This window comes from Pocillopora verrucosa, chromosome 13, assembly GCF_036669915.1.
Source record: "Pocillopora verrucosa isolate sample1 chromosome 13, ASM3666991v2, whole genome shotgun sequence".
Classification (NCBI taxonomy): Eukaryota; Metazoa; Cnidaria; class Anthozoa; order Scleractinia; family Pocilloporidae; genus Pocillopora; species Pocillopora verrucosa.
This window is the reverse complement of record NC_089324.1, coordinates 10419260-10429334: the sequence shown is the minus strand read 5'-3', so window position 1 is coordinate 10429334 and position 10075 is coordinate 10419260. Positions and strand designations below refer to the sequence as shown.

At 39.8% G+C, this 10075-nt stretch overlaps 2 protein-coding genes across 3 annotated transcripts in view; one reads left to right on the top strand and one right to left on the bottom strand.

Annotated features, from left to right (window-relative positions):
• LOC131784165 (golgin subfamily A member 4) overlaps nt 1-8361 on the top strand; it is an 18952-nt gene extending 10591 nt beyond the window's left edge. For both annotated transcript variants that reach the window (XM_059100965.2, XM_066160126.1), the window contains exons 5-9: nt 1-4815; nt 5258-6611; nt 7111-7244; nt 7434-7605; nt 8058-8361. The exon at nt 1-4815 is cut by the window's left edge and continues 1870 nt beyond it. In XM_059100965.2, coding sequence (XP_058956948.2) covers nt 1-4815; nt 5258-6611; nt 7111-7244; nt 7434-7605; nt 8058-8095 — 6513 coding nt within the window. In that variant the 3' untranslated portion in view covers nt 8096-8361. The remainder of the gene's footprint in view (nt 4816-5257; nt 6612-7110; nt 7245-7433; nt 7606-8057) is intronic.
• Nucleotides 8362-8877: 516 nt separating this feature from the next.
• On the bottom strand, nt 8878-9940 carry LOC131784185 (beta-1,3-galactosyltransferase 5-like). The gene has a single exon (XM_059100987.2). The coding sequence runs from the start codon at nt 9938-9940 to the stop codon at nt 8879-8881; it is 1062 nt and encodes a 353-aa protein (XP_058956970.2). The 3' UTR covers nt 8878.
• Between the last annotated feature and the right edge of the window lie 135 nt (nt 9941-10075).

Genomic DNA, 10075 nt, shown 5'->3' with positions numbered 1-10075 from the left:
AAAGAGGAAGAAAGACTGAAAGAACGCCTTGAACAAGCAAATTCTGCTGCAGAGAGTAAAAAAGAGGAGTTAGAGGCTGTTAATTCTCAGTTAGAAGCCTCAGAAGCAGAAAAAACAGAATTAAGCTCCATGCTCGATGAACTTTGTAATACAAACTTCAAGTTAGAGGATCAACTCGCAGAGAAGACAGTACAGCTTGAGCATTTATCGGAAATTGTGAAAAGCAAAGACGAAGAGCTGTCAATTAAAAGCAAACTCATTACAAGTCTTGAGAAAGCTAAAGACGAGGAAAAAGGAAGAATTAATGAGAAGTGTTCTACTCTGCAGAACCAGGTTGTGTCATTACAAGAAAAGAGCATTCAGTTGGAAGCCTGTCTTCAGACCAAAAACACTGAGAGCGGCATTGCAACAGAAAAAATACAACAGCTTACTTCTGAAATACATAACCTCCAAAATGAGGCCATATCAAAGGGGGAGGTGATTTCAGGAATGGAGAAAGAGAAGGCAGCATTAGTAGAAACTCTCCAGTTTAAAACAACCGTCCTCGAGAGCAAAGAAAGAGATTTCAAAGCAGTTTCTGATAGTCTTGCAGAGTTGAAAGCAAGTGGGCAGTCAACTCTTGAGACTACACTTGCAGAACTGGAATCCTTGAAGACAGAAGTTGCTTGTTTGACACAGAAATTAAACCAAAGCACTGCAGTTATTACAATGAAAAATGAAGAGCTTGAGAGCATACGAAAACAGATTCAGGTTATGGGGGAGGAGAAGGAAGAACTGGCTATCAAGACGCAAGATTTACATGACCAGAATAGATCTCTTAGAGCAGAGATCACAGAACTTCAAGACACTGTGCAACAAATCACTGCAGCTAGGAGCGATAAAGATCAAGTAATCGAGGGTATTAGAAACCAACTTAAAATTCTGGAGACAGAAAAGGGAGACCTTGGTACCAAGACACAAGATCTACATGACCATAATACAGCGCTAAAGGAAAAGATCACACAACTTCAAAACAGCCTAGAACAAAGTGGTATAGCTATTGCAAGGAGGGATGAAAAACTAGAGATCAAACTTCAACAGCTTCTTTCCACAGAGGATGAGAAAACAAAGTTGGGTGTCCATAAAGACGAAATGCACAACACTAATATGGCATTAGCAGAAAAGATTGATGAGCTTCAAAGCCGTGTTGCACAGATGTCCGATATACTGAAAAGTAAGGATGAAGAGTTGATGGCAAAGACCAGTAAACTTGTCGAATTAGAGACTTCTGGCAACCAACAAATCTCGGAGTTGGAAGGAAAGTATTTAGCTCAAGAGGGTAAAATGAGAACATTAGAAGAGACTTCTACTCAGTTAAAGGCTTGCGTAGAGAGTAAAAATGAAGAACTGAGTAGGTCATTGGCATTCCAAACAGAATTATCCGATAAACTGCGTTCTTTGGAAGCTTTAATTGCTGAAAAACAAGAATCTTTGAAGCATGCTGAAGAAGAACTGAGAAACGTGAAACAGAAGCTTCAGCAACAGCAAGTTGTTATCGAAGATAAAGAGGTGAGGCTCAGGGAGGTGTCTGCGAGTTTGGAACATGAAAAGTGCAAAGGAGATCAGACCATTAAAGGATTACAAGACCAGCTGGATGATTCGCAAAATGCGCTCGTTATGGCGAAGGAAAAGTTGGACAAAGTGAATGTAGTTCTTGAAATGAAAGACCAAGATGTCGAATCAATGTATGAACGCCTTGAAGCTGCAGAGCATGAAAAGAAAACTCTGGAGAGTAGACTGGATGAACTAAATACGCAGTTTGAGCTATTGAAAGGCAAGAATTCCCAAATGGCGACCGATACGGAACAGTTGTCAACCATACTGAAAAGCAAAGATGAGCAACTTGCTGAGAAAAGACAAGAGATACAGAAACTTCTTAAACAAGATAACACTGAGAGAGTGGCCGAGTTGCAGAATCAGAGTGCTACGCAAACAGACATGATTGCTTCGTTACAAAGCAAATGCAGCCAGTTGGAGTCTTTTGTGGAAAGTAAACAGACGACACTCGTTGCCTTGGAAGAAAAATTACACGAACAGAGGGAAAAAATTGGCCAGCTTCAAGAAACTATTGGTAGAGCCAGTGAGGAAGCAGCTAAAGAGAGACAGGAAAATGATGCATTGAAGATCAAGTTGGAACAGACTGTGACAAGTTTTGAAAGCAGAGAAAAAGCGCTGAAAGAAACTCTGGAAGAGCTGGAGGCTGAGAGAAGTAAGCAGCAATCCAATTCTGAGACACATTTCTTAGAATCGAGAAGTGTTAAGGAAGATTTATCGTCAGTATCAGAAAGGCTGAAGAGAATGAGTGCAGCCCTTGAAGCTAAAGACTTGGAGATCATGTCCATGATTCAACAGCTAAAATCTGCAGAAGAGGAGAAGGCAAGTTTAGCAAATAGAATGGATGAATTAGATAGCTTGCGCTTAAACTTGGAGGAAAAGAACACTTGTTTGGAAAACAAACTTGAGCAATTATCCATTGTGCTGAAAACCAGCCAGGATGCACTAAGAGTGAAAAGCGACCAAATTGATGAATTTCAGGTATTAAATGGAAAGGAAATTGCGGAAGTGAGGGAACAAGAGGCGGCACAGAAAACTAAATTTTTGCAGCTACAAGAGAGGTGTGGTCATTTGGAGGCCTGTGTTAAGAGTAAAGAATCAGAATTGAATGACTTACGCTCCAAAGTAGAAGCGTATGACAACTCAGCTGAAGTAGAAATTTCAACTCTGAGAGAGCAGTTGGTAACGAGGGAAAGTGAACTGAAAAGTAAAGAGATTGCAGAACAGGACCTTATGAGAAAGCTTGCGCACAAGGAAGACCAGCTTGAAGGTGCAACAAATATGGCTCATGAGAAAAGTGAAAACTTAAAACAACTAGAGGCTCAGAAGGAAATTTTACAGATGGATCTAGAAGATAAGGACTCCGTTGTCGAGTCTCTGAACAAAAAGATTGAAATATTGGAGGCATCAATGGTACAATTCAAGGGAAGAATTACTGAAAAAGAACAATCAAATGAAGAACTTTCTATTGTAACCAATCACCTTGCTGAGAGCCTGTCAAATGTGGAAAGTAACGAGAGAAGTATGAAGCGACTCAAACAAGATATCCAAACATTGGAAACTCAGTTGCTTACCGAAACAAAGAAGAGTATGACGATGTCAGAGGAATTAGGGAACGTGCAAACAAACCTTGACAACACGCTGGTAAAGCTTGAAGAACAATCAGCAGAATTACATGAACTAAGGGAGAACAAGGCTGCCAATGAAGACAAAGTTTCCAAACTGCAGAGTCAACTTGAAGAGTTGGTGAAGACTCTTAGCAAAACAGATAGCGATAGAATGGAGGTGGAAGATCTGTTGAAAGCTGCTGAAAAGAGACTTGAGGTGGACACAGAGCAGATGGGGAAAGAAAGGGAATCGGCTGTCCATGAATGGAGAAAACTGCTGCGAGAAAAATCGGAAGAGTGTTCTTCTGCACTCGGACAACTTCAGAAGTCCAAAGAAGAGATCGACCGATTGAAAGACACAGTTGTCCATCTTGAAAATATTTCAACTTCAAAGGACCAGGAAAAAATGAAGATAGAAAGTTCCTATGAAGCTTTTATTGAGAAAACGCAGAAGAGAGAGGAAGAGATGCTGAGAGCCTGTAGTGACCTTGAAGATGAGAAATCATCATTACTTGAAAAGACAAGAGAATGCCAAGCAGCAATGGAAGGTTTGAAGCATGAGTGCAAAATTTATCAGCAAGATTGTAAAAAGGCATGCGAGCTTGCTGATTCCAAAGCTCAAGATTACAGAGAAGTGGTAGATAAACTTGATGATTCACAAAAATTTCTGCAGGAAATACGCCAGAAACTCTATCGTGCTGAAATTGCTCTGAAAGAATCCGAAGAGGAGAAAAAACAAGCGAAGAAAGAGAGTACCGATTTAATGAATCAGAATACAAAACTGAAGGAAGACTTAGATACTAGAATTGAAGAATTAAAGGAAGAGATCAGCGACAAGCAAGAGAGCTTTTCAGATCTTTCTAGACGACTGGAAAGTAGTGAAGCCATGGTTAAAGCTTTGGAAACCCAAAAGTACGAGTTGGAAGGCATGCTAAAGCACTCTAAGGAGCAGTTTTCCTACGTTGAAGAAAGGTTGCAGACCTATGTTACAGATAGGGATGAAAAAGAAGTAATGGCAAGAAATGAGGAGGAAAGCGATAAATTTGTCAGAATCCTCCAAGAGCAAGTGCAGTGTTTAGAAGCCAGCAAATCTGAGCTGAAGTCGGAGTTGGACAACACAAAGAACGAATTGAGCCGACTTCATGATGCTTATAACTCTATGGAAGCTGAGCGCACATCAGCAATGGCCTTGAAAGATTCGGAAATTGAACAAAAGAACGAATTGTTAAGAGAAAAAGAGCAACTCGCGGTAAATATGGCTGAGAAAGCGCAAAAAGAAGTTGAATTCTACGACGACAAAGTTGGTGAGTTGGAAAATAATATCGCTGAACTTTTGTCAGATAAGCAGGAACTCCTTTCAGCTGTAGACAGAAAAACTGCAGAAGTGGATCAGTTGGCTGGGAAAAATGATGAACTGGAGCAAGCTTGTAGAGAACTGAGACGAGTGAAGGAGAGTGTGGAGGGCAGAGTTGATAGTCAGAAGGGTCAACTGGTAGAGATATCGAGTGAGAATGCTCGACTTGAGGAGGAAATGTCTGCCGTTAGAATGGAGCTTGAATCAGCAAAGAAACATTCAGAGGACCATAGGAGAAAATGGGAAGAGGATCAGACTCAGGTGAGGAAAATGGGTCCTTAAGAAAACCATGGCCAGGTTGATATGTTTTAATAGAATTGATATGTTACAGAATTATACGTTATACAAAGCAATTTTTATACGAATGATAGATGGGCTCCAATGGGTCGGTACCTAAAGGTTATAAGAGACTTTCACGGGCAGGTCACAGAAAATTACGATTGAAGCGAGTGCTTTGAGTTAATTCCTATAAGACTAACAATCATTTTGAAACTTCATTTTGAAGCCGAGAAAAGTATGCCTTGCTTTGGCTAAACGATTGGCGTTAGTGATAGCCCCTTAAAGTGAAATTTTTGTCTTTTTCAGTTGACCCTTCTACATTTCTTAGTGTGAAATGGACTCTTCCTCAACGGTTACTAAGCTTAGAGATTCAGGTCGTGAAAAATATGTTTTAATTTTATTTTGCTTATGGTTGGTTTTTTAGAAGATCAAAGAGTTGGAAAAATTACAGAACTTGCTCTCTGCAAGATGCACTCAAGTGGAAAAACTTCAAAGAAGTCTCAATGATCAAACTGAAATATTAGCGTCTCTCAAGGAACAAGTCAGATCACTCACCACAGAACTGGACTCCGTCACAACTGAGCACAAACAATGCGAGCGGAAAGACAACAATGCAAGGAATCTGCAGGAGCAAAAAGTGGATCTCGGGAGTCCTAGCTACCGCAAACTTGAGGAAAGGCTTGAAAAAGAAATGAGAGAAAAGGATGAATTAGCAAATACCGTCAAGGAGATGAGAGGCATTCTTGAACAAGAGAAGAAATGTGTCGAGAGGAAGAAGGAGGAACTGGCTGAAATGAAGACATTACTGCAGCTTACTGACAAGGAGAATGAAGAATCGAGCAAAGACAAGGAAACAAAATTAGTCGAACTAACATTTGCCTATGAAGATCTTAGGAAGAACCTCGATAACATGGAAAAGAATTTCGAAGATAAGTGTAAAGAGCTAAGGCAGGTTAAAGAACAGCTTAAGCAAACAGAAGAGGGGAGTGAGGAGATGAAGGAAGATTATGACAGAGAGTTGGACAGAGTAAAGTTTGAGTTGCGTGATGCCATCAATGATTGCAATCTGCTGAGAGAGGAAAACAAAGAGCTCCAGCAGAAAACTGCCGCAAGTTCAGATCATTTTGCATGCGTCCGAGAGAAGAAAAAGCTTCTGCATCAGCTAGAAGAGGCTAAGCTCAGGTCTAATCAAGCAAAACACGCCCAGGAAAAGATCCAAAACGAGCTAATTCAAGCAAACCTTAAAGTTATTTCTTTTGAAGGTAGAGGAAATTGGACCGGTTCTGATGAAACAGAACAATTCAAAACACAAGTCAGCGAGCTTGACAGTGAAGTTCAAAAGTGGGAGACTATAGCAGATGAGAAAAACTCAAGTTGTGGTACTAACACCTGTAAAGATGAAGAGATGAACAATCTCAGAAGTGAAGTATGTAAACTTCAAGCGGAAGTTAAGGAATGGAAAACCGTTGCAGACGAGAAGAAAGAAAACGCACAAAAATCTCTAGCCAACAGCCTGAAACTTGTAAACAAGCTGGAAATGCTCAGCCGGGACAAGAACGCTGCATCACCTTGTTCAGACACTGCTGGTGCTGGAGAAAGTTCAGATGGATCAAGTTCATTTAAACCTTCCAGAGTGAATTTATTGAAAACAGATACTCCTCTCACGCCACTTGCTAAATCCTTATCCAACTTGGATATCGAGTCCACGACTGCCGTCACGTCACAGGCAGCTCCCGCAGAAGAAACAATCTCAGATACCAAGAAAAGAGCAAGAACAGGTGTGTGCTGCATTGGTACTGAACAATGTAAATATATTTCCAATAGAGAAGATTTGACGCTGAGTGTCGCGAATATTCCAGAAATTTATTGGTTTTGCTTTATTGGTCCTTGTGTTCGGAGAAGGGTTATTTTTAGTACAATATCGTCGATTTTATTTTGGTTGTAGCTTTTTTCTTCAGCCTCATTAATATTACCTTTGTCACAATTGTTCACGAGAAGCATTTAGCAAAGAGAACCTGTTAGTACCACTGGTTACATAAAACATTATCAAGAAAAAAATATTCTTTAACCCCTCATAAATTCCTCGTTATCTCATCTATATTAACAAATTTTGTCCTGAAATACAGTGTCCTGGTTCAAAAACTGGCACATTTATTTGGACGACAGAATCTGTTAAGGAAGAGCCGTGAAATACTTTACCGTATTAACTGCTAAGGAAAACCTATTTAGAGAAACATTGCTTATCTTTACAGTTTTCTTGATATTCTTACACTTTAGCGGTAGATATAAGAATCGCGAAGAGACCACGTGTATCAAGCGGCAGTGAAGCAGACCGCCAGACTGCCACCATAAGGTTAAATACCCGCAGTGCAGCCAAAAAATCTGTTCAGCCTTCATTTAAAAAAGACGGGGTAAGTAAAACTGCTGATACTTGTCGAAACAGTGGTCGCGTTCCAGTATTTGTGATTCAGTAGTAAGGAATGACCGTCTTAACTGGGTTATCGCTTGATTTTCGGCAGACAGGGAACGTTAAGAGTGGGTTCTGATTGTCGAAAAAATTTAATGTTGACATCTGCTTTATATTCTCTTGATTTTTCCAGAAGGAAAATCCTGAGTCCATTCACGTTCTCCCATGGGGACAGTTTGCCCCTCCAGAGATGCCCCTGTCGCCACGGAAGACGAACACTGTAAATATACCTCAGGGTTCGAGATCAAAGATCCCTAAACCCGGGAGGAGTCAATTGCCAAGACCAAACAATCAAAAGATTCCTGGTAAGAAAAATATCACCAACAGGCTCTATTTGGGAATGGAATTTTATAATATCACTTTTCAGAAATTCATGGTTAATGACTTGGAGGGATATTCATATAAAATAAGGAGACGAGAAAACTATCATAAATAAACGTTTGCACGTTTTTTTGAAACCAACTTCACAATAATTGCTCGTCGAAAACACCAAAAAATATATTAAGAAGGTTGTTGGAAGCTCGTGGAATTTTAAAGTCGAAAGAGTAGTGACCGTGGATAGATTCAGCTTCGATATTCAATTATCTATTAGTGTATATACAGAACTTGGCGTCCGTTGTTAACGTCTTTTAGTAGTTTGTTTGCTTTTATTTTTCACGGGAAGTTTCCTAGTGAGCCTCACCCCTGTGCTTTAGAGCTCGCTTCTAAGTAAATCAAACATGGTCAACCGCTCATATAAATATCTTTTGCTTTTTAGGTGCCTCAACGCATCAGGCGAGGGGTCGTAGACGGTAGCCTTTGGGAGAAGCGGCAAGTAAATTTAAGTAATGGAATGATGGAAACTGCCGCATAGACGCATTGCCTCGCTTTTGTCTGATTCCCTATCGCACCTTTTTGTATTGCTCAAAGATGAATTTGTAAAAAGCTTTTTCTTGCTTGCTTTTGTATTATATTTTCACTTTTCAATTTTAATCTTAGTTATAGAATGTTCGAGTATGGAATGTTCCCCGCTAATGTTAATGGCGGTTTATCTTGCAATGGAAATAAACAGCCGCTGTTTAGGTAGTTTTCTTGTTCAGTTTGGAAATTAAGAACCTGTCGAGCAGCATACCCTGCGTGCATTTGTACGATGGAAACTTAGGAAAAACTTTTTCCCTTCTAATTAGAGTAAAGTTAGCAGGTGGAGTAAAGGATGCGTACACACTAATAAAACTGTAGTTATAGTGACAATGATAATAGTAATAATGATAGTAATTATGATAGCATTAACTGACCCCACCCCCGAAAGGGCTTTTCAAGGCAAATGGAAAAAAATTGAAACAAATATCGTGAACCGCAGTGTTCTAGAGTACCTAACTGGAACTGTAAAAATAGTAAAGATGAATGATTACCGTTTATTTATTCGCGATAAGTAACGCAAAGATCTCACCTGGATTTACAATCAGAAGAAGAGAATTCCAACCCGCTATACCTCTCGTGCAAAAAAAAATTATAACAACCTGTAATCAACAAGTGGGAATTTGTTTCATTCCATTTCACCTTACGTTTTTTCTTGCCGTGCAGGGTAAGATTGCATTCTTAAGTATGGCTTAATTCATTCGAACGATCACTGTCTCTACGTGATAAAACCGCTCTGTGGTACATTTCGATCAGGCAATTTCCCTCTACACCATGTCGTATTAGCGTCTTAAAATTGGTACTTGGAGTACACTGCAATTCCGGCCTCTTTGAGTTTAATTCAAAACCATCAGCGTGTAAAATTTTTATTCCAGTCTTTTTCGCCAACATACCAACGTAGACATCGTCCAGTCTAAAGAAAGGTACCATGGAAAAAGCTTCGACAAACGAAGCAACAACATCGCGTGATAAAATGTATCCAAACCCTGCGCAAAAATCAGGGTAATGTTTTCCTGCAAATTCTTCCAAACTTACTTTCCATTTTCCACTTCTGAGAACCCAAGGGTTTTTGTACTGTTTACCGGCGTATAACATTACGTTTGGAATTGTAGAGTGATTCAAGAAGGAAAGAACAGCTGGAGTATTCACGAAGACATCATCATCTGTCTTTAAAAGAAAAGAGAACCTGCAATACCTTATCGCCCATTCGAAGCCCATTTGTATCTTTCTGGTCTGATTCCAGTAATGGTCAAAGTAGTCAGCTCGCACAAGGTCTCCATAAACTTCATCTTCCCTCAATAAAAAGTTTGACAGAAGTTGATTTTTTACTTGTGCGACAAGAAAAACTGTCGTCCATCTTGGTTTGAGAGCTCTTCGGAAAGCCCATGTCAGACGAATATAATTCCTTCTTTGCAAATTATGTGGAGCAGACGCTACAAGGATGAGAAGTTCGTAATGTTGTGCACAAATTCTCCTAGTTATAAGAGATGTTTTATGTGCGAATTGCAACGTTGTAGGATCACTTAGGTAGGGAGGTGCCGTAATTTGTTCCTGTTTTGCGTTTTCCAATTGCTGATCGTTTTTCTGAAGTTCGGCGACGTAAAATGTACCTGACTTTAGTGCTGGAGTTGGTACAGACTCGTGCGACCAACCGGAGAAGAAATGTATCACGAAAAGGCTAACTTGTAAACACGTACTAGTTGCCAAAAGAAGTAGAAGGATTTTGGTCACTATTTTCTTCATTGATGTGTCAGGGGAAGGATACTAACAGAAAAAAGCAAACAAACAACGATTTGGTAACTTTTCATCACTCGGCATAATTTCATAGCAACTCTTCAGAGGCGCAGAAATGTTTTGATAATTAGGGCTTTTTAATTA

Coding starts and splice junctions, on each gene's coding strand:
- LOC131784185 (XM_059100987.2), bottom strand. CDS start 9,940: ATGAAGAAAATAGTGACCAAAATCCTTCTACTTCTTTTGGCAACTAGT.